This window comes from Loxodonta africana, chromosome 1 (assembly GCF_030014295.1).
Source record: "Loxodonta africana isolate mLoxAfr1 chromosome 1, mLoxAfr1.hap2, whole genome shotgun sequence".
Taxonomy (NCBI): domain Eukaryota; kingdom Metazoa; phylum Chordata; class Mammalia; order Proboscidea; family Elephantidae; genus Loxodonta; species Loxodonta africana.
The window spans coordinates 104,463,281-104,486,728 of record NC_087342.1 but is presented as its reverse complement, the minus strand read 5'-3'; the positions used below and the strand labels follow the sequence as shown (position 1 = coordinate 104,486,728).

Below are 23,448 nucleotides of genomic sequence, written 5' to 3'. Positions count from 1 at the left end.
TCCACGAGCTCCGCAAGGGGAGGAGCGCGGCCTCGCTAGACAGTCTCCAGCCCCGAGTTCCACCTCCCTCTCCCTCCACGCCTCCGGCCCTCCAGCTAGTCGCCGGCACACGTGGTCTCTGAGGAATTACTTTATTGGCTCAAGAGGAGCTAGCTGGGGGAAGAGGCTGCCCTGGACTGTGGGATGGGGGTGGAGCTGGATCAGTAGGGGTTTGCGTAGTTTGGAGCAGATGAGGTTCCGGAAGTCTCCGTCAAAATTCATAGGACGCGTGAGGATAGAGGGTACCCCAAGTTTGTCACCTCACCACCACTCCCAGGCATGCTCCCGATGGCATTCAGTTTAGGATTTTTATAGGGGGCGGAGGGCCCCGCTCTCCGGCCTTACACACCACCCCCACTAGCAGATGATGCACGGCTTTCCGGAGGGGTCGCTGCTTCCGGCGTGGAGGCTGCCAGGGGTCTCCCCTGGCCGCGGAAGGCGCTGGCCTAAGAAAAAGCCGTCGGGTTCGGAGTCAGAGGAAGAGGAGCAGGTGGGGCAGAGGGCATCCTCCTTGGGATCAGAGGGCGTCTCCAGGCGCCTTTGCGCCCACCCTTTGGGTGCCTCTGCCATGTTCCTAGCTCGACACTCTTTTGGGGGGCTGGATCCACACCGCCCCCTCTGGGTTTCCGGGCTGGAGCTGACGGCAGCGGCGAGGAGGGCTGCTCTGGAGTTGGTCACGGCGTTCAGCCGGGCGCGGTCCCCTCCTTCAATCCAACCGGGCTCCGCCCCCCCTGCTGCGGGCCGGGTCGGAAACGTCCATCTCAGGGCTCCGGGTCTCCCTGTCCTAGCTCCCGGCAGGGCTCTCCACTGCAGCCGGCAGCGGGTTGGGCCCACCCTCCCGGCCCGCCCCCGGGCTGTGCGCGCCGCTGCCGCGGCCACGAGTTCTTCCCGGGGCTCCCGCCCCTCTCCGCCTCTGCCCACCAGAGGGCGGCCGCATCCCCCGCCCGGGAGAGAGTGAGGCGCTGCAGCCCCGACCGTGGCGCGGGTTGGGTTCTGCAGGCCGTTGGAGCACTCTGGCCAGGGACGCGCGGTGAGAGCTGCGGGCCCCGAGGCTCGGGTCTGGGGGCGTGCGATGGGGGGGACGGGGGCGCTGCTGGAGGGACGGGTCGGCGTAGGACTGGGGTGAGGGCCCCAGCCGGGGAGAACTCCCTCCTCAGCCCAGCCTAAGCCGCCGTCCCCTCCTCCTTTGATCTGCACCTTCTCCCTTACCGAGGGGCTCCCTTCCTTCAAGTGCCAGGGCCAGGCTCGAGGCCGCATCAGAGTAGCGGCTCTTGAAGCAGCTGGGGCAACAGGGGCCGCCCCCTGGCAGGGCATAACGACCCCCGCCCAGGGGCCCGGCGCAGTCCTGGCAGCAGAAGTGGTTCTCGTGCCAGCGCCGCCCCTCCGCCTCGGTACAACGCTGGGAAAAGATCAGCTGGGAGAGGGAGAGGGGAACGGTTCATTCATTCATTCATTCACGCATGTATTCATCCAGTAACCACGCCTTATACCCAGTTAACGCTAAAGCACATCTACAGACATTCCCATTTGATCTCCCCAACCACTCTGGGAGACAGAGAGGGCTCACTGGCTTAGCCAAGATCCCGCAGCTAGCAGGTGGCACAGTCCAAAGTGCGACCCTCGCCTGGACTTCGACCCAGGCCTCTGTGCTGTCTCTTACGCCAACGTTAAGGGAGCTTCTAGCATGATCAAGCACCGCACTGGGTACCCAGCATTTCGAGATGAATTGGACAGGGACTCTGCTTTCGGTGGAGGAAAGAGCAGGTAAAGGCAGCAGGTTCCAGGTTCCAGAACTCAAGTCACAGCACAAGGAACTGAGCAGTCCCAGCCTGGTTCCTAGCTCTCCCTAACCCACTCCGAGGTACTGAGAGAGGCTGTGGCCTATGAGGGCGTACCCTTACATCCTACCAGGCTGGACCCTGGGGCTGTACCTGGTCGCAAGCAGGGCAGCGCGGCTTCAGCAGCTCGGCATGATGACGGCCACAGTAGAGACGCTCATTGTGGTAGAAGTAGATGAGGTTTATCAGGGCCTGCCCACAGGCCTGGCAGGCAAAGCAGGGCCGGTGCCAGCAGCGCTGCTCCCCGGCCCGGGCTGCGAACACCCCGTACTCTCCGGGCCTCAGCCGCTCCCTGCACTGCCGGGCGCGGGAGCTGGGCGCGTCAGATTGGCACCATCTGCGCCCACCTTCCCGCTGGGGTCATCTACGCCTCTGTCCCAATCCCAACCTAATTCTTTTCTTCACTGCAGACTCCACCAAGAACCCCCAAATTTGGCTTCCCTTTCCCCTAAAGTTAGCCCTTTTCCCCAAGCCCCTTTCCCCAACAAAGTCCCAGTCCAGCAAGGAGTGGAGGAAAGGGAATGGGGGGAGCGGGGACTACTACCTTCTCACAGGTGTGTCCTTCCAGCTTGGGAGGCAGCAGGCGGGCCACCCCCTGTCCCAGGGCCTCCCGCCTCCGCTGGGCACAGAAGAGCCTCAGCTCTGCCAGCTCCTCCTCCTCAAGGGCCAGGCAGTAGCGCTCCTGCAGAAACAGGCCTCTACTATGACTGGGAGAGCCCCACTGGCAGGACTGTGATTGGAGAAAGGAGGCTCAGCTGCTGGGCTACAGGAAGGATGAATACCTCAGGGAGGTGCAGGAGATAACAGCATAGGAGGGCATTGAGGAGGAGAGCGAAAGAGGGCAAGAAGCTCATGTAAGTCCACCTTAAGTCTCACTTCTCCCAGGAATAGTCATCCCTCAGATCCTGACAGCCCCATAGCACTTAGGTAGCCCTGTCACCTTATATTTAGGTCTTTGCTCCTAATGAACTGTATGGCTCAATATCACTTCCTGTTCTGACTTCTCTAATTATTTCGTATACTCCCACCCCCACCTTCCAAATGAACTGTAAGCCTTTAGGCTAGGTACATTTAGGGGTTCAATAAATACTTAGCCATAGTCTCTACATTTGTATATTCCATTATTGGTTCCAAGAGTCGTTCATGTCCATTTCCTCATTTGATCTTCAACTAAGCATGGTGGTGGGCAGAACAGATGCTGTTTCACCCATCATGTAAATGTGGAAATCCAGGCTAGGGAAGGGGTGACTCCCTCCAATTAGTGGCAGAGTGGGGCCTTGGATCCATGTTTCCTAACTTCTGGACTAAGGTTCTTTCCACAGTAAGTTAAGACATTAAGAGAGAGAGGGAAGATGGGGAGAGGGAGACCCACATCGCTGTCCTGTGGAGGGAGCTGTTGCAGGAGGGTGCAAAGCCCAGGCCCGCTGGGGGCCGGGCTGGTGTCCAGGTGAGGGGGCCCCAAGCTCAGAACTGCAGGACCCTGAGGAGACATGGCAGAAGGTGAGTGGAGCTAGGCTTTTCCTTTCTTACCCTTCTTTCCTCCCTACCTCATTGCCACCTGTCCAATCTAGAACAGCTTCCAAGCCCTCGCTCCCTAAGTTTGGAGGATCCTCCTTCAAGATAGCTGAGAGCAAGGATAGCTGACCCACTTCTGCATTTGTGCTCTGATTTGAGAGAGGTCGGGAAGGTCCCACATTCCACAACAGCTTCTGTTCCTATGCCTGAAACCACCCTCTTCTTCCCCTCTGGGTCTGCTTAAAACACAGACCCTCTAGGAGGGAGTATTTATGTGAATGAGTCTAAAATCAAAACTTGTATCTTGATGGGGCTGCAGGATTCCTAAAAAGAGAAAAGCACCACAAGAGGTTGGGCACAAAGATAAACCACCTCCCAGGTGATGTAGAGGGGAGGAGGTGTGAAGTATACAGAAACTGTTGGTCTCAGAGGAAAGAGTGAGGCTTTTACAACCTGAGCAGAAGTATCTCCTGGGTCCTCCTCTGGCAGGTGGCCTGAGTCACTGTCTGAGTTGGCTGGTGGGTCTGGCTCCCTGAGGGTGGGGCTCTCCCCTTTGTGGGAACAGCCTGAGTTCAGTATTGACATTGTTGGTAGAGTCTGTGCAATGACAGTAAGAACACCTCCATTTTATGGGGCCATTGCAATGTGCCAGGCAGTGCTCAGTGCTTTACAGGCATTATTATCTCATTCAGTCCTCCCAACAACCAGGTGAGTTAGGTGATACTGTCCCTATTTTACAGATGGCCAAACCGAGGTTCAGTGAACATACACACAAGGTCATGCAGCTTGTCAGTGGAAGAGCCAGGTGTTGAGACCAGGCCTTTCTACTCCAGAGTTTCTGAAGCTCAATCTTTGGGGTCTCCCAAGATTCAGATGGAGGAGAAAGACGCCCACAGTTGAAGGAGAGGGCATATTGCCTTTCTGGTGAGTTTTCGAGCTGGCTGGTCCCTCCCTCCCCAGCTTTAACTCTCACCATTCCTCATCTTGCATTCACTACCCCAGTGAGCCTACTTCCTCACTGCTCCCTACATAGGCCTTAAAGGACCACCTTACCAGGAAGCCCTCCTCAGCCTTTCTGGCCCAGACCCTCCCCCTTTTCCTGAACTTCAGTAGTAAGTTCAATTGGTTCCCCCAAGATTTAGCACCTAATGTTCCCCTCTTTTCAGTGTGTCTCTCTAAGCTCCTTGTCTAGTCTATAAATTCAAGGGCAGAGGAAAATCTTGTGCTTCTATCTTCGATCTATAATAATTTCATTGGGTAATTCTAACCACATCTCTTCAGCTCTCTGGGCAAGCCCTGATACACCCACAGTATCTGCAGGGAGTGGAGGAGTCGACCACTGAGGTACAGAAGAGACAGGCAGGCCCTGATCTCAAGGAGCTCACCATCTATCAGGGGGAAACATGCAACCAGACAGAATGGGGAGCTCTCGGCAGGAGCTCTCGGCAGATGTACATAGTATCCTGGTATAAAATAACCAGAGCAAATTTTTCTGTAATGTTTACTCTGTACCAGGGACTATTCTAGCATTTTATATATTATGACTTCACAACAATCATATGAGGTACTTTCTGTATTCCCATTTACAGCTTAAAAAAAACAAACTGAGGTTAATTAACTTGCCCAAGAGCCACATAAGAAAACAAAGGAGAGCTTTCGGAGGAGGTTGCCTCTGAGAGCTGGGATGGATCCTAACGGCAGGCACAAGGAGAGTCATCGCCAAATCCCTGGCTTTGGGTCTGGGCCGGACTTTGGACCAACCAAAAACCAAACCAAATCCTTTGCCATCGAGTTGATTCCGAATCATAGAGACCCTACAAGACAGAGTAGAACTGCCCCAAAGGGTTTCCAAGGAGCAGCTGGTGGATTCAAACTTCCAACTTTTTGGTTAGTAGCCTAACGCTTAACCACTATGCCAGCAAGGCTCCACGATTTGGACCATGACAGTTACATTGCTTTGCAGCCCTGAGTCCCCCTTAGCTCCCTTTCAGATGTCCTGTGCCACCCTTCCTGGCTCCACACCCACCTGCTTCCTGCCTGTTCCGTCCCTCTGGCAGGTTTCCTGTGGAAGGATACTGGGATGGGCTGTTCAAACTCAGCGATAGGAGTAGCCACTTCCCCTAGTAGCACGCGGCAAGAGGGGCGGGGCGGGGGGTTGGTGGCGAGTAGGGGGTCGGCAAAGGACAGAGGAGTATCTGGGGCCCCAGGAAGTGATGTGGACCCTATCTTCCCCATTGGCTCTAGTTTGCATGGAACTGTTACAGAAGCAATGCTCAGAAATCGGCCCTCTACCCCTCACCCTTCTGTTTGCTCCCCCTCACAGGGCAACCTGACACCACCATGGCCTAGCACTTGAAACCACCGTACTAATCTACCATATTCCTTCCACAATTCCCCTTTACTCCATAAGAGACAGAGCTGAGCCCCCTCCTCCGTCCTCGCACAGGTGCGCCAGGGCTCAGGAGCTCGATCTCCCCAATCCATCAGGAGGCTCTGGGTACTGGAGGAGGATGGGAAGGTTTCCCCCGCACAGTGGGAGGGGGAAAGGGGAGGCGTCTGGTCCCAAAAGTATCCTCCCTTGTCTTTTCGACAGATTCCCCTAAGTTTTTTTTGGACTTCGCGGGCCCCACCCCAGGGACAGAGACGCAGTATGGCTCCTGTGTCCGCTGGGGCTCCCAGTCTAGCAGCCGAAAGTTTAGAAGAGAGGGCAGGGGCTACGCTGGGGCCTCACCTTCGCCGCGCGCCGGTGTCCGGGCGGTTCTGGACAGACCCCGCCGTCTGGCCCCTCAACCAGTCCCCACCCCAGGGCTCCAACGCCCGCCTCTGCCCGCCCCGATAGCGCGGCCCCGGCCCGCCCACCCCTCCGGGCTGGAAGAGAGGAGCAGCTCAGGGAGGGGCGTGCACTTGCAAACAGAAGGGAAAATATTTGTGGGGTCTCGGGATGGAAAGAGTGCAGGCTGCACGGACCCCAGCCACGGCCTAGTGTCGGGACCGCGCCTCGGCGGGCGCGGAGCACACCCCCCACAGCCGTGTTCGTACCGGGTTCTCGGCCACGGGCTGAACCCACATCCGCGGCCCCTTCTCTAGACTCTCCGCAGGTTCCCCCAAGCCCTCCCTCAGGTCTCCTGTCCCCGCCCCCTTCCTGAGACCCTGCCCCCCGTTTCCTCTCTCCTGTCTCCAGTGAGCCCTCCGCCCATTCTCTTCTCAGCCCCTTTCCTGCGTCCCTCTTCCCTATCCTTTCTCCATCTGCCCCTCCAGCCCCCTCCGCTCTCCTTTGTGCTTCTCCCCCCGCCCTCTCCGCCCCACCAACTCCCTTGCTTTCCCGCTCCCGGGAGAACGTCCCGCCCGCCCCCTTCCCTAGGCTCCGCCCCGCTGCCGTCTGGCTCCTTCAGCGGCTGGTCGGGAGCGCCCTCTGGCGTCTGCGTGTGCTCCCTGCTCTCGACTGCAAAGTCCTCCAAAGGGACCTTCTAGGCTGCGCGCCCGTCGCCCCAGCTCGGGTCCGCCCGCCCGCAGCGTCTCGTTGGTGCTGCCGGGTGACCTCCGACCCCGCGGCTGAGGGGCGGGGCGGGGCGGGGCGGCCTTAGCTCCGGGCGGGCGGCGGCTGCTGCAACGGGACCCGGGAGCGGGGCCCGGCGCCGCCCGGGCCGCGGGGCGATGTGAGTCGGGCGCGGCGGGGCGGGGACGAGGCGGCTCCCCCGAGACCGCGCCGCGCCGCAGTCTCCGCTCGTACCGTAGGAAGCCCCGGGCGGGCGGGCGGTGGAGCCCCGGGCTGGGGGCGGGGATCCAGGGACAACGCGCGCCCCCTCTTCCCCCATTCCTTCTCGACGTGTAGAAATTCCCTTGATTACCGTGCAATCTAAATCTTCCTCTCACTGCCCAGGAAGTCACCGCGGCCCCCTCCTCCGGTACAGCGGCACACCATCGCACCTCTGGGGACCCCCGGAATCCCCTTACTCCTGCAAATTCCTCTGATACGCCTGCAGGCCCACCATTCTCTCCTGGATGCACCCAAGCGGTTCCACCACCCGGAAATTTCTCTGGTCCCTCATATCCCCCGTTCTTGCACCATGCCCAAGACCAAAGTCTTGCCCACATTCCCTGAAACCCTGTCATACATCCTGAGTCCCCCTGACCCCCTTTAACTCCCGCCTTGACCCACACCTATCCCAGACTACAGCCCCCTTGCCCCCATCCCGCCCAGTGTAATCCCCCTCATTGGCCTGAGGATATGTCCTGATACCTCAGAGATGGGGAATAGAAAAGGCACCCTATAGTTAGTCTTGGGTTCATCCCATAATCCCTGTTGGTGATTTAAACCCCAATATTTTTACACACTTTACTCAGCCTGCTTCTTCCAGAGAATAAGCCAGACTAAGAATTTCGGGGGTCTTTTTACCTGGGAAGTTGTCCAAGGATGCCAGCTAGCAGGGGCCCTGGGAGTTGATATTGTTGGCCAGAGCAGGCGAGTAGGATTTCCAGGGTCTCCAGGCGCCTGGCGTGTCGACTTGTCTGCCTGCGGCTCACATGCCCTGAAATTTTGGGGTTTATTGTTATCATTATATTAAAATTTTAGGCCCTTCAGAGCTTGAGGAGCAGAATGTCAAGCTCGCAAACGTAAGATCGAAGGAGCCTGTCCTTAAGAGAAAGATGTCGATTTTATTGATTTTTGTCTTACACATCTACCTTTAGAAGTTACTTCAGCTAGCAGCCCCACAGTTTACAGATGTTTCATATGTAAAAACTAAACCCTTGAGGTGGGGAGGGGGGTGTGAGTGGGGGATTGACTTGACAGTGTCTCCCAGATACTTCATAGCAACAAAACAGACTAGAATATCGGTTTCCTGAACTTTAAACCAGTGCTTTCTTCAACACATTTCAGTGTCATTTTGAGAACGCTCTTCGTAGACTTAAAGTTCTCTGCAAAGGCCGAGTGGTGTTTTTGGTGTTGGTTTTAAGAGGATTCAGAGGGGGTCTAGAGGTGATTTGAAAGGTTTTGGGCTGTCCCAGACTTCAGACTCACTGATGCTAGGGGGATCTCTCCGTCTCAGGGCCTCTGGGGCTTGGAATCTGTGATCCCATTGCCCTTTCTTCATTGGTGTTCCTGTTCCATCAGGACCTGGAACAGAGATTCCAGGACTGACAACCAAAAAAAAAACCCAAACCCTTTGCTGTAGAGTCGATTCCCACTCATAGCGACCGTATACAACAGGTTAGTTTTATTTACAAGGGTGGGGATGGGAGGTTTCTACTAACCTACTATCTCTGTCTCCTATGCTAGGTGAGCCCCAGGTGTGTCCCAGAGGGCTCCAGGTCACTTCTTGGCTGACTGCTTGCCATGATACCCCATCAAGGACGGGGAGAATAAAGTGGAGCCTTTCCCCATGCCCCTCCCATGGTCAGCTCCCCGATGGCCTGGGTGAGGTAAGTGCTGTGTATAGAAGCTGATTTTTTGGAATTTCCCAAGTTGGGAGGAATGGAGGGTACAGGTCACTGGCCCATTCAAGGGAATTTTATTCAGAAGGATATCTAACTCACAGACTCACTTCCTGCATCAGGTTGCAACCTCTTAATTTCTGGTCGATGCCAGTCCATATGTTTGCTTGTTCCATTAGATCACTCAAGCCTGGGTGGGACCTCTTCATCCTTGGCACAGACCTCACTGTTGTCTTATAACCTGAGTACCGTAATCCTAGAGGGAAAAACCAAATAGTAAGGTCTCTGGTCTCTCATTCAGACAAAGAGGAATAAACCCAATATTTTTCTTTTTAATAAGACATACCAAATCAAGGTTATAAAAACCATGCTCTGTTTTAAATGTTCAATTTTCTGACTATATCTCTGTGACCGTAATATAACACCTCATTTGAAGAGAACCTCACAAAGATAAATTTGAGGGGGATGTTGGGAAGGTGATGAGGGAGGAAAAGAGTGAACTTAGATGATGTGGGATGGGTGGGGTTAAAAAAGGAGAAAAAGAAAGATACTGAGTCGAGTGGCTGGGACTCCCAGGTTACAGCATCTTTGCTGAATCTGGGTGAGAGCCCCAGGCTTGCGCCCAACTCCTGATGCAAATCACTTCTCCTGGATCCTTTTATCTGTGCTGTTCCTGCTGCCTAGGTTCCTTGTCATTATTATCATTGTTAGCTACCATCAAGTTGGCCCCCAACTCAGAGTGACCCCCGCACGACAGAATTCAACTCTCCTTGGTCCTGCACCATCCTCATGATCGTGTGCAGATCAGACTGTTGTGATTCGTAGGGTTTTCATTGGCTGATTTTCAGAAGTAGATCGCTAGGCCTTTCTTCCTAGTCTATCTTAGCCTGGAAGCACCGCTGAAACCTGTTTAGCATCATAGCAACACACAGGCCACCATGGGTCAAAATCCTACATACTTCTCAAGATCCAGATCAGATGTGACTTCTGAGAAGTTCTCTCTGTCCTTCTCTCAGCATTAATCCTTAATGCATTCTAACCTGGATTGATGTTTATCCGATGTGTGTCTGGCCCTAGATTGAGAAAGTGAATTCCTTGGAGGAAGAACTGTGTCCTGACAGCCCCTTAGACAGAGCAGATGATCACAAGAAGTGGTTCTGTTGGCACTCCCCAGAGCAGAGCATTTTGTAGTGGCCCTTGACGAGCTGCCTGTACCTTATGTTTTTCTCTAGGGTGGGCTGTCTGCTCTGACACCATGGGGAGCTGCTGCAGTTGCCTGAACAGAGACAGCGTCCCAGACAATCACCCCACCAAGTTCAAGGTATCCACAGCTTCCTCCTCTCACGCGTTGCCTCAGCTTCCCTGGAGAAGGTGAAATAACAGGCTGAGGTTGTGGGCTCAGGAAGACTTCCTGAGTCAGGGTCTCTGAAATGGCCTGAGGAAAAGAGGCCCAGACCACTGCTGTTTTTGCAGCCCTTGTACTACCAAGAATGAAGAAAGTCTGTAATGGTAGCAAAAATAGTGCTTTTAGGGTGTCCACTCCTGTCAGCGTATCTCTGTAACTTTAAACCAGTTGCCATCAAGTCGACTCCAACTCATGGCGACCCCACGTGTGTGTCAGAGTAGAACTGTGCTCCGTAGGGTTTTCAGTGGCTGATTTTTTGAAAGTAGATTGCCAGGTCTTTCTTCTGTAATCTCTCTGGGTGGACTCAAACCTCCACCCTTTCAGTTAACAGCCGAGCACCTCCCAGGGATTCCTCTGTAACTTTTTATGTAACTTTGGGTACAGGTAACAAAGGTCTAAATTTGTGAGTTAGTATATGTAAAGCACAAGGAATGGTAGGTGCTATGGCTAGGGAGGTGGGGGGAAGCGGCCGCTGGTCCAGAGGTGCACCACAAAGCTAAATTGCCCTTTCCTTCCACTGTGGGTTTCCACTCTCCTCAATACCAATCTTGGGAGACCCCAGAGTTTGAGCTTCAGAAGCTTGGGACCAGAAGGGTCTGACCTCAAGACCTTGCTCTGCCCTTCCTAGTCTACATTTGTGAGTTAATATATATAAAGTGGTTACAGTAGGCTTAGCACATGGGAAGTGTTGTGTGCATGTTTGCTGTTTGCTTTGGGAAGCTAAGGCCAGGCGCAACAGACCTCTGCATTTCTGCTCCCCCCCCACCACCACTTACCTCCCTGTAGGGGGAGCCCTCTCTTCACACAATGGCACATGGTAAAAACCCATTGCTGTCAGGTCGATTCAGACTCATAGTGACCCTAGAGGACAAAGTAGAACTGCCCTATAGGGTTTCCAAGGAGCATCTGGTGGATTCGAACTGCCGACCTTTGGTTACCAGCCGAGCTCTTAACCACTGGCCTGCCAGGGCTCCCTGGCATGTGGAGACAGAGGCTCTTCTTGCCCGCCAGAAGAGGGCGCCCTCAGCAAGGCCGTACAGTGGAAAGGTGGTATTTATCTGTTCTGTGTTGGACCTGAACTGCCCAAGGTTTTAAGATTTTGAACATACAGCTGAACCCTTTTGGTCATTGACGTCTGGTCCTTGGGTACTAAGCCATGGACCGTCCGAGGTCATCTAACGATGGTCATCTAACTGTTGGACCTTGGAGGTTATTTAGTTATTCCTCACCTTACGCCCCAATGAGGAATACTGAGGCCCAACCCGAAGGGATTTGCCCAGAGAATCGCAGTGGGTTGTCTGCACTGCTTTTTGCGTTCCCCAGTCATCACATGGCCTTCGTTAGTGTCTGTGGCATGGCCAGGTGAGACCTTCAGTCCCCCAGCTCCAGCCCTGCACTAGTAACCTAACCTTAAGTTGAGCTCAGCCATTGACCCTCTGTCCCATCCTCCCAGGTGACGAATGTGGATGATGAGGGGGTGGAGCTGGGCTCCGGGGTGATGGAGCTGACGCAGAGTGAGCTGGTGCTGCACCTGCATCGGCGTGAGGCTGTCCGCTGGCCCTACCTCTGCCTGCGCCGCTATGGCTATGACTCAAACCTCTTCTCCTTTGAGAGTGGCCGCCGCTGTCAGACAGGCCAGGGTGAGTACCAGCCCCTGTCCCACCCTGGGATAGGGGCTTGTCACCTGGGGCTGGAAGACATATTTCAGCGGACTGGTGAAGTCTGTTGTGGAAATCGAGAATGGGCCTTAACATCAAACCAAGCCCTCAGACTTGGCAGCGGTTGTCCAAAAGGGGAAGGATCTCGGCCAAGGGCACACAGCATGTTAATTGCAGAGCTAAGTGAATTCCCAGGCCGATGCTCTTTTTCTTCGGTCACTGCAGCTCCACACTTTGCACCTGACGTGTATTGCACAGCCTGTGGAAAAGGGCCAGTGCTCCAGGCAGGAGTCTGCCAGGCAAAAGCAACGGACTTCTCTTCCTTTTCTTATTCCAGTCTCAAGGGTCCCTGTTGCCCCCTTAATTAGAAGTCACCCTGGGCCCTGTGAATAATGAAAGGTCAGGAAGAAGGCTCTGGTTGCTGTGGGGCTGAGTGACTAGGGGATGAGAAATTTGGGAAGGCAGGATTGTTGGGTCTCTACAGATTAACGTGCAAGAGGTTAATCTTTGTCCCCTTTCACCTGTGGACAGCAGGGTGTGAGGTACCCTCCCTTCCTCCCCTCTCTGTCTGTAGCCAGAGATCAAGGAGTGGTGGGGTGGTTCCATGAGGTCAAGGCTAGAGCCAGCCATGGCTCTTTAAGGGGTGGTGTGGTCTGGGCTTACCTTTTAGGATCTAGACATAAGCTCTGCCAAAGGAATCCTGCAGGGGGTTGTGTTAAATGCAGCTGGGAACTGAATACGCAGAGGTGGAATAAACCAGCTTTTGTGAGGAGGCTGCCAACAAAACAGTGAATCTCTGGGGGTATGTTTGCTGGAGGAGCCTCCCCCTCCTTGCATCTTAACTGTTGGAGCTCATGAGGCAGAGGTATCTCATGCTGGGTGAGCAGAGAGGGGAGGAAGAAGGCTTCCCTGCTCCTGGTGGTGTTGGATCCACATTTGGGATCCCAGAGGGGCCGCCCCAGGCCCTAACACCAAGCAAAGCCAGTTGTCATCAAGTCGATTCTGACTCATGGCAACCCCGTATATGTCAGAGTAGAACTAGGCTCTGTAGGGTTTTCAGTGGCTGATTTTTCAGAAGTAGATTACCAGGACTTTTTTCCAAGGCACCTCTGGGTGGCCTCGAAACTCCAACCTTTTGGTTGACAGACAAGGGTGTTAACTGTTTGTACTACCCAGGGACTCCAGTCCAGGCCCCAGAACAGTGGTGCTGCTCACACTCCAGGCCTTCCCAGCCTTGACATATCTTGCCACAATTGTCTCTTCTCTTCCCTTAAATCTTTTACATCCCGTCCTGCAAACCACAGGTGTCCTGTCTCCCCGCCTTGTTGTATCTGCCTTTGTTATGGGTATGTGCACATGCACACCACAAGGAGCCTCCCCAAGTGCCGGCCACACTGTTGCAGGAGGAGTCCAGGATCGCAGGCTGGCCAGCATCCCAAGGGCATGTTGGGATCCTCTGAGTCACAGGTGCCCAGCCCAGTCCTGCTGTCCCCAGGGACTTTGAGGAGCTCCATCGGAGTAAGGGGCACTAAGGTCGGCTGCATTGAGGAGCCACGCAGCTGCTTGCCATCTTGTCCTTTCATTCGTCTGCCCAGCCTTTCTTCTTTTCTGGACTAGAATTGAAGCTTCAAGAGGCCAGGGACCTATACATAGGTGGCATTCACTCTGTGGCCAGGCAGGGGCTAAGAACCCAATGAACAAGCAGTGAACCAGACAGACCCTTCTGCCCTCAAAGAGCTTAGAATCTATTGGGCACAGAGCTGAGCACTGGTGCCCTGGGTGGAGCTCACTTTTTTGGGTGCAGGGGCTGGTGGGCCAAGGAAGATGGGGCAGCACGTGGGGCTGGAATGGTCCCTCAGCTAATTGTCCTTTTTCACTTGGCTTTTTACTTCTCTTCTCCTCACCCCTGCACACACACACACTCGTTTTGGAATGATTTAGCCTCGGAAAGACTATAAATGAAGTGTGAGGTCTAAAGACAATGGTAATGAGTAGTATAGGCAGGGGCAGGGGGCTTTGGGCGCAGCTCCCGCAGTAGCTCTTGGGACTCTGGGGGTGACTGGGAGGAGTGCTTAGGAGGAGGAGAGGCTGAAGTTCAGGGACACTTCCTGAGTTTGTGCATCTGTTACAGAACTCCTTGGATCTTTTTCTCCTGGACACGGGGTAAGTGGGGCCTCACTTCCTTGTCTCCTCCTACAGGGATATTTGCATTCAAGTGTTCCCGGGCCGAGGAAATCTTCAACCTCCTTCAGGATCTGATGCAATGTAACAGCATCAATGTGATGGAAGAGCCTGTCATTGTCACCCGCAACAGCCACCCCGCAGAGCTCGAGCTCCCTCGGGCCCCCCAGCCTCCCAGCAGTGAGTAGGCACCTGCCCTCGGCACCCCAATACACGTGCACATACACATTCTCAGGAAGCACAAGCTTTGGAGGTACAGGCGGGGCGCTGGTGGTGAGCTAGGCCTTTGGGATAGTCGTCCATCATCAGAAGCACTCTTGGTGCGGGTAGGTCCTGGGCTGGGCCATTCAGGTGACTCAAGCTGAGCTTGTAGAGGCCTGGACCTTGTATCAGTTGATGGTTGGGAGCAGACGGGAAGATAGGTTTCCATGGAAACAACAGTCTGAGCTTCTTTGCTTCCTTCCTTCTGTTTGCTGGGTCACACCCAAGTACCTTTATGGCTGCTGGTGCAGGCATCTCTGACCATGCCCATCTCCTGGAGAGATTCATGCAATTTCTGCATGTTCACTCACCGAGTCCTTATTGAGCCCCTGCTCTGAGTTCTGTGCTCTGTGGGCTGGCCTGTGGGGGACAGAAGAAGTAGAAAACACAGTACCTGCTTTTGAGGAGCTGGCAGAGCTAGAATGAGGCAAAGAGATAGTCCAGTGAGTAACAAGGTGTACCTTAGATATTTCAGATAAGGATGTAATGGAGAAGGTGGGATTCACACTGAGCTTTGAGGGAAAGGGCAGGGTTTGAACGGTAGAGAGAAGGATAATGGGGGGCTGCCTGTTCAGCACCCACTGTGAGGGTCCTGAGAGTATCTCGCCTGTGACTGGAGGAGTCCCAGGGTGCCGCACACACACGGTCGCAGGGGGCTGTCAGGTGGCCTAAGTGCACCTCACCTGGGCTTGTATCCTCTGTACCCAGCTCTAGGCTACACTGTCTCCAGCTTCTCCAATGGCTTCCCTGGCTGCCCAGGTGAGGGCCCGTGGTTCTCAGCTCCCCGGCGCCCCTCGACAAGCAGCCTGCGACACCCCTCGCTTGGGGAAGAGTCCACCCATGCCCTCATTGCCCCAGATGAGCAGGTGAGCAAGCAGCTGCCCATCCCCTGCCCCATTGGGCTGGGTCGGGGTGGGCTTAGGAAATATGGCTGCCTCCTCCCAGTAAGGATCCTGGGGAGGGAGAGAATGTTGATAGGGTCCACTCCTGTCCCCAGAAAAGGAGGCGGCTTCCTGGAAGGATTGGAGGACCAGGAAGAGGAGGAAAATCTAGCCCTTTTTGCCTGTACTTCTCTTCGCTCATCTCTTTTCTTCCCTCCTACCTGCCCTTGCACCTTCTCTGCTTTGTTTGGACTTTCCCCCAGTCCCACACCTATGTCAACACACCGGCCAGTGAGGATGACCACTGCAGGAGCCGGCACTGCCTGCAGCCCCTGCCTGAGGGGCAGGCACCCTTCCCCTCACAGGCCCGGGGCCCGGGCCAACAGGACCCACAAGTCTTCTTGCAGCCGGGCCAGGTGAAGTTTGTGTTGGGCCCCACCCCTTCTCGGCGGCACATGGTGAAGTGCCAGGGCCTCTGCCCCAGCCTACATGACCTTCCCCTCCACAACAATAACAACGAGGGCCCTTCTGAGTGCCCTGCCCAGCCCAAGTGCACCTACGAGAATATCAGCGGGGGGCTACGGCGAGGGGGCAGCTGGAGACTGAGCCCAGAGGACCCAGGCTGGAATGGCCTTGCCCACCGCCGGGCGGCCCTGCTGCACTATGAGAACCTGCCCTCCCTGCCCCCTGTGTGGGAGAGCCAAGCCCAGCAGCTGGGGGAGGAGGCTCGGGATGATGGAGACTTGAGGGATGGTCTCACACCCTCCTCCAATGGCTTCCCTGATTGTGAGGAGGATGAGACTCCACTGCAAAAGCCCACCAGCACCCGGGCAGCCATCCGTAGCCATGGCAGCTTCCCTGTGCCACTGACCCGCCGCGGGTCCCCGCGAGTCTTCAACTTTGATTTCCGCCGGCCGGGCCCTGAGCCCCCAAGGCAGCTCAACTACATCCAGGTGGAGCTGAAGGGCTGGGGTAGTGACCGGCCCAAGGGGCCCCAGAACCCCTCAGTCCCCCGCACCCCCGTGTCCACCGCCCACCCTGTCCGCAGCTCAGACTCCTACGCTGTGATTGACCTCAAAAAGACTGCAGCCATGTCCAACCTGCAGAGGGCTCTGCCCCGAGATGATGGCACCGCCAGGAAAACCAGGCACAACAGCACCGACCTGCCTCTGTAGGGACAGCCCGTCCCACCGCCCTCGCCCCTCCTCATCCCACCCCGCCTCACGCTCCTGTCCTCTGAACCCACCCCAGGGGATTGGGGTAGGACCAGAAGCTCCCCAAAGATATCAGCCATGGAGTTTCCTGGTCTCCAAGTGGGAGAGAGAAGAGGGTCGCCAGGCGAGGAGGGAGCCGAGACGCAAACTGTGAAGGGTTCCCAGGATTGCATTTAGCATCTCCCATTATGTCCACCTCCCGTTATGTCTTGTCTGTCTGTCTGTTTTTTTTTTTTTTTTTTGGTTGGAATTTTGAAACATTTTGTACCTGTTGATTTTATTTATCAGTTTATTTTTCTATTTATTGTTTTAAATGTAATTTAACATATTTATTATTAATATTATAATTATTTTTAAATTCTGGCTCAGTGGATAATGTCCTGTTCTTATGGAATCCTGTCTGGCATGGTTCTGTGATGGAAGTAGGGGAGACCCAACAGATGGAGGTCACAAGGGGGTCATTGTGGGGAATTCAGGATGGCTCTGATTTTTGTGACAATTCTGTGACCATCTCTTTTTCTACTCTGGGAGGCCCTGGCCCAGAGCTTAAAATTGCCAGGGATGGATTCTTTATGGAAGTAAAGTGACAGATGGGGACGGCTGGAGTCCTAGATGCAGAAAGGAGATCTGTAAGGAAAACCACCCTAATGAGGTAAAACCCTGATCCTCTGAGGTGGGCAGTGGGAGTGGCAGGAGTGGTCTGCAAGATTCACCTTCGCTAGAACCCCTCGCTGGTTCTCCTGTCTGCCACCTGGTGGACCCAGGGATGCTGTTCTCCTTTGACTCCTTGGCCTAGAGGTGAACCCTGGACTCCCCTTGGTGCCCCCAGCACAGCTAGGTCAAGGCTAGAACCTTTAAACAGGGCTTTACTAAAAGCCTCAGAATAGAAAAGGAAAGAGCACACAGTGTAATGTATAACTAGATAATCTGGCTTGCAAAATGTGACTTTCCCAGAGAACTGACCCCCAGGCATGGACTCTTGGGGCACCTCCTACCCTACCACAACGGGAAGGGCCTCACAGAGCCACACAGCAGAATATATCGGGAAGCCATGGGTCTGCCCAGGGCTTTTGTTGGGCTCCCTCTCCCTGTCCTGAGGTGCCTCTTTGCTCTTCCTCCTCTCGCTTGTCTCCCTTCCTCCAAGATTCCATTTTTATCTCAAATCCCTGTACAGTTAATCTAAAGAAAATCCAGTTTCTGTGATGAGCCACGCAGGGCCTAGGTGAGGAATGGAAGGGAGGTTTATCCAAGACTTAGGGAAAAGCCATTTTGTCTCTAGTCCCTGTCTGTGCCTGGCTCCCAGACCTATGGAGCGAGCTGACCTGTTCTCCTCATCGGGTAAACAGGCAGATGTGGGGCTTGCCAACTGCTTCCCTCCCCATCTTTGCTGTCCAGAACACCATTGTTGGGGCCTCAATTCCTGGGCCTCCTTCCCTGAGTGGGGATTAGACTGAGCAGCTTCCGGAACTCCCTGGCCTTTGGTATCGACTCTCTATTAGGGAAATTGTCAGCAAGGAATGGTCACAACAGGATGTGAAAGAGGCCCTTCCTCTTGGGGCTAGCAGGGTCCCAGGGTGCAGCTGCCAGAACCCCAAAGCTGGCATCAAGCCCCTCTCCCGTTTACTTCCTTTGATCTCTGGGCCAGAGGGATCCCTTGCTACAGGCTGGATTCATTGCATTTTTTCCCACACTGCCATGCAGAAATGCCACACCCTCTGCAGCCTACCCAGGCAGCTCAATTCCGCTTTCTGGATGGCCTCTTCACATGCAACCCCTATACCTCCATCGGGCCTCCATGGTCAGGAGCAGTGGTCTCTTCAAACAGGATGGCTGAGATGGGGGAGGCCTCCGGCAGGCCATGCTTTCTTTTGTGGGGCTGCTTAGGTCCCTCCTTACTCATGGACAGGCGCTGCCACAGCCAAGGCAGAGGCTTGCTTGAGTCAAAGGACCAGGTTCTGGTCCTGACTTAACCACTATCTTTGCTACCTTAAGCTTTGGTTACCTCAAATGGGCCTCGGTTTTTGCACATGGAAAACATGGCGCTAGCTGTCATAAGTAGCCAACGAGACGATGAACATGACACCACTTTGGAAAGTAGACAGGTCTGACCATGCTGTATTAACACCCTAGCCACTCCAGAGGAAAAAAATAACTGAAGTCACAACTCGTAGTCCCTGAGACCTCCGGCCTACTGCTGCTCTTGCCGGACAACACAAGGAGGAGCGGTTATTCTCTGAAGTCGCCAGATCCTGGTCTGGTCCCCTGGGCTCCCTCTCTGGAGCAACTACCTCAATGTGGGGCATGTCCCTGGAATTGGCTTCCAGCCCAGTGTGGCCCCCAACCTCCCCGTCCCTTCCCCAGGACACTGCCTCTGACCACAAGGTCTGCTGCAGGAATTTTCCTCTCGGAGGGAGGGTGGGGTGTGTGGGGACAGCTTTGCTGGCGGGCAGGGGCTGGTGGGAGCAATGCCCAGGAGTACAACTGTAGCTCTTGTGTGTAGCCTTCCTGCTGACACCAGGGTGTGGTGTGCAGTTTCCATCACCACCATGGGCCAAAGATCGTGCAAAGATCATCACCAACATCAGGGCATGTTTGCTGAGTGCTCAGTTCTCTTCTTTAGAAGCAGGCCATGCCCACACCCCTGGGCTGCCCTCCGGAAAGGATGGGGCCCAGCATCCTGTCCAGGAGTGACATTTCAGGTCAGACCGTAGGAGGGGCCCTCCTGAGCCCACCCTCGATAATAATAGCACTTTACAGGGGTGTAAACACCATGGGTTCTCCACAGGGCCGTATAGACCTTTTGTCTCTTTTGGGCTCACTGGGCAGGATTGTTATCTCGGCTGCACAGAGGAGGAAACAGGCCAAGAGGTGAAGCGACTTACCTCAGGCCATGAAGTTAATTAGTGGCTTGAGCCGGGGCTAGATGCTGGTTGTGTGTCTTTCCCCCACGACTGCTCCCAGCCTACCCTGAAGGGGCTGCACTCCCCCAGGTAAGCTGCAGGGAGAGTGTGTTGGGTGTCCCCCCACAGGAGAGGGGAGTGATGTCACAGCAGAAGGCCACATTCCAGCACTCCCACTCAGGCATCTCTGAATTCTAAGCCAGGGCCCTGCCAGCTTAAGGACGAGGTAAAACTTCTTCCTTAGGGCCTGCCCAATTGCCTACCCTCCAATCCAACCCCCTTTACTCCTGTGATTCCTCAGAGATGGCTTCCATTCTATAGGTGGGAGTGGCCTGGGCAGTGTGCAGAAAGAGGCCTGACTGCACCTGCCCCAGCTTCCCTCTCCTGAGAAGCATCTCATCTTCAAAGGAGGCTCTGTCAGGTCAGGTCAGGACTCTCCTTGAGTCGTGGGGTGTTCTGTGACCAATATCTTAATACTGGGAATCATACTCAGAGGGGAGGGCGGTTTATAATGAAGGGCCATGGAGGCCTGAGGTGAAGGGTAGCTGAGACAGGGGTGGGGAGAGCCTTATGGGCCCCTCAGATCACAGAGTCCAGGATAGAACCTCAGAGCTGGTGAGTCAGCTAGGACCATCCGGGATCCCTTCAACAGGATCCCTGGGGTTGTTTACCCAGGCACTTAATACCTCACAAGCCCTCCCTCCACCCTGGGTCTTATGAAGTAGCTATACTTTCCTCCCCTTGGGCCCTAATTCTGCCCCTGGATCCATACACTCTCTGTCGAGTGTCCTGGACTTTGAAACTTGGCATCACTGCTTAATAACACCTTGACCTCTTTCTGTCTTAGTTTCCTCATCTGTCAGTAGGGGTAATAACAGTTCTTCCCCTCACAGATTAAATAAAAGAATGTCTGCCCAGCATGTACCATGGCAAATGACCCATAGTAAGAGCTCAGCAAATGGCAGGTTTTATTCTTTTCCCCCAAAGATCGTTCTTTCCAGCATAACAAGGTATCCATCCCTCTGTGCTCTAGTTTGACCCCAAAACTGAGTGCAGCACCCAGGTCTGGGTGCAACTTCAGCCCAACACCTTCCTTGTTCTAGGCATTATACTTCTGCCTAATGCAGCCCCAATTACCATTCCCTTCACTGGCTCTGCTGGCTCTTGGGACCTTAAAACCCAAAAAACCCAGGTCTGTTGCCATTGAATTGATCCTAACTCATGGCGACCTCGTGTGTTACAGAGCAGAACTGCTCTGTAGTGTTTTCTTGGCTGTAGTCTGTAAACTGAGGAGAACATTCAAGCCTCGAGTTACAATACTGAAGGACTCTACGGGCAAGAGATTGAACAACACAGGAAGCAATAGAAGAAGATGGAAGGAATACACAGAGTCACTGCATGAAAAAGAATTAGTCAATGTTCAAATGTTTTAGGGGGTGGCGTACGATCAAGAACCAATGGCACTGAAGGAAGAACTCCAAGCTGCTCTGAAGGCATTGGTGATAAACAAGGTTCCTGGAATTCACAGAACACCAACGGAGGTGTTTCAACAAACGGGTGCAATGCTGGAGGTGCTCACTCATCTATGCCAAGAAATTTGGAAGACGGCTACCTGGAAGAGATCCATATTTGTGCCCATTCCAAAAAAAGGTGATCTAACAAAATGTAGAAGTTATCGAATAATATCATTAATATCACACACAGGTAAAATTTTGCTGAAGATCATTCAAAAGAGATTACAGCAAGTACATCGGCAGGGAAGTGCCAGAAATTCAAGCCGAATCTAGAAGGGGATGTGGAATGAGGGGTATCATTGCTGATGTCAGATGGACCTTGGCTGAAAGTAGAGAAACCAGAAAGATGTTTACCTATGTTTTATTGACTATGCAGAGGCATTCAACTGTGTGGATCATAACAAATTACGGATAACATTGTGAAGAATGGGAATTCCAGAACACTTAATTGTGCTCATGTGGAACCTGTACATAGACCAAGAGGCAGTCGTTGTAACAGAACAAGGGGATACTGCATGGTTTAAAATCAGGAAGGGTGTGTGTCAAGGTTGTATCTTTTCACTATATTTATTCAATCTGAATGCTGAGAAAATAATCCAAGAAGCTGAACTATATGAAGAAGAAGAGGGCATCAGGATTGGAGGAAGACTTATTAACAAGCTGCGTTATGCAGATGACACAACCTTGCTTGCTGAAAGTGAAGAGAACTTGAAGCACTTGCTGATGAAGATCAAAGACCACAGCCTTCAGTATGGATTACACCTCAACATAAAGAAAATAAAAATCCTCACAACTGGACCAATAAGCAACATCATGATAAATGGAGAAAAGACTGAAGTTGTCAAGGGTTTCATTTTACTTAGATCCACAATTGACACCTATGGAAGCAGCAGTCAAGAAGTCAAGAAATCAAAGGCTTGGGCAAATCTGCTGCAAAAGATCTCTTTAAAATGTTAAAAAGCAAAGATGTCACTTTGAGGACTAAGGTGAGCCTGAGACAAGCCGTGTGCGTGAAAAAGCTGGAAGATGAATAAGGAAGACCGAAGAAGACTGACGCTTTTGGATTATGGTGTTAGTGAAGAACATAGAATATACCCTGGGCTGTCAGAAGAATGAGCAGATCTGTCTTGGAAGAAATACAACCAGAATGCTTCTTAGAAGCAAGGATGGTGAGACTTCATCTTACGTACTTTGGGCATATCAGGAGGGATCAATCTCTGGAGAAGGACACCATGCTTGGTAAAGGACAGAGTCATTGAAAAAAGAAGGTAATCAGTGCATACTTGGCACAGACCTTCAACTACATGGATTGACAGAGTGGCTGCAACAATGGGCTCGAGTATAGCCATACTTGTGAGGATGGCACAGGGCCGGGAGTGTCTCATTCTGCTGTACATGTAGGGTTGCTACGAGTTGGAATCGACTGGATGACAACACTCTTTACAGAAGTAGATTCCCAGGCCTTTCTTCTGTGATGCCACTGGGTAGGTTCAAACCACCAACCAATAGCCTAGTAGTGAAGCACAAACCATTCATGCCACCCAGGGAAACTTGGGACCTTCAAGCTGACCTAAAACCACCAGGTTCTTCCCACATAAACAACTGCAGTGATCCCCACCCCTCCGCTCTCATTTTATATTGGAGTCCTTGACTTTTTAATTCAAAATCCAGAACTGTCCATTCATCTGGGTCTGTCCCTGGAATTTGGAGGCCCCAGCTCTCACTGTGAAGAGTGGGGTGGAGGGAAAGTAGAGATGGTTGGCTGGGGATGTCAGAAAGAAGGGTCTGGGAGGAGGTTCACTGTTCGGGGTGGATCGTGAGGGTTCGGGCTGCAGTATCAGCTCTTCCAGAAGCTTCTGTCTGTATGCCAGAAGTTTGTTAAGAAGGCTCCCTGATATCTGTAGTGACTTTTCTGCCACTTGTCCTGCTTACAAGATGGCTCCCTCTCTCGGTCTCTCTGGGCCTCAGTTTCCCCGGAGATGGGAATTCCTCCCCTGTGGCCCCCTTGCAGAGCTACTGGTGGAGAAGAGCTGGGGAGGTCAGGTGTGTAAAAGCATAACTCAGGCCCCAGACGAAAGCTGTCATTATGCTCATTCTTAAGGGATTATTAACATAACCACTGAGTTAACGAGCAGCTTTGGGTGGTACCAGCACCACCCTGGTGCCTCCTGATTGAAGGGGGTTTCCTCAGCTGTCTCCTCCCTCTGTTCTGCCCTTTTGGTTGGACAGTCATGGTCTCTTGGGGGGGTCCCTCCCTGTTGCCTCCTCCACCCTTCCCCCTTCACCTAGCTCAGTTCCCCTATGGTTGAGAAGACCCCAGAAAGAGTGTGCCTGGGACTAAATGTGGGGGGTGAGGAGGAGGGTAAATGGGGGGCCCTGAATCTCTGGGGAAAAGGAATGTAAACGCAACCCAATCTTGACTCTTAGCAGTGATGTGTGGGCTGGGAAGGGGCTGGGGAGGATGGGAGCAACAATAGAAGAAGGGGTGGGGGGCATCAGGCAGAGGGTTGGGGTAGGGGTAGAAGACTTACCAGGTGTTGTTGGAGGCCCCTTGTCCCTTTGGCCCAATGGGCTGGTGCTAGCCTGTTTCCTTATTAAGCCAGTTTCTC

General features: G+C 53.6%; 2 protein-coding genes across 7 annotated transcripts; one reads left to right on the top strand and one right to left on the bottom strand.

The window, feature by feature from the left end:
- Positions 1-396: 396 nt before the first annotated feature.
- On the bottom strand, positions 397-6,117 carry PRICKLE4 (prickle planar cell polarity protein 4). Its single transcript, XM_003404191.4, has 6 exons — positions 3,846-6,117; positions 3,250-3,357; positions 2,422-2,559; positions 1,971-2,174; positions 1,249-1,453; positions 397-770 (listed from the first exon to the last, which is right to left on the bottom strand). Exons 1-6 carry the CDS (start codon positions 3,975-3,977, stop codon positions 397-399), a joined length of 1,161 nt encoding a protein of 386 aa, XP_003404239.2. The 5' UTR covers positions 3,978-6,117.
- Positions 6,118-6,985: 868 nt separating this feature from the next.
- On the top strand, positions 6,986-23,186 carry FRS3 (fibroblast growth factor receptor substrate 3). Of its 6 annotated transcripts, none has more exons than XM_064285850.1 (7): positions 6,986-7,048; positions 7,273-8,813; positions 10,058-10,146; positions 11,684-11,870; positions 14,088-14,249; positions 15,039-15,196; positions 15,328-23,184. In XM_064285850.1, exons 3-7 carry the CDS (start codon positions 10,081-10,083, stop codon positions 16,384-16,386), a joined length of 1,632 nt encoding a protein of 543 aa, XP_064141920.1. In that variant the 5' UTR covers positions 6,986-7,048; positions 7,273-8,813; positions 10,058-10,080; the 3' UTR covers positions 16,387-23,184. The 6 variants fall into 6 exon arrangements, with proteins under 6 accessions (XP_064141920.1, XP_064141929.1, XP_064141923.1 ...); XM_064285859.1 differs by having other exon boundaries at positions 6,990-7,048; positions 8,671-8,813; XM_064285853.1 differs by lacking the exon at positions 6,986-7,048 and having other exon boundaries at positions 7,125-7,432; positions 8,671-8,813.
- The last annotated feature ends 262 nt before the right edge of the window (positions 23,187-23,448 follow it).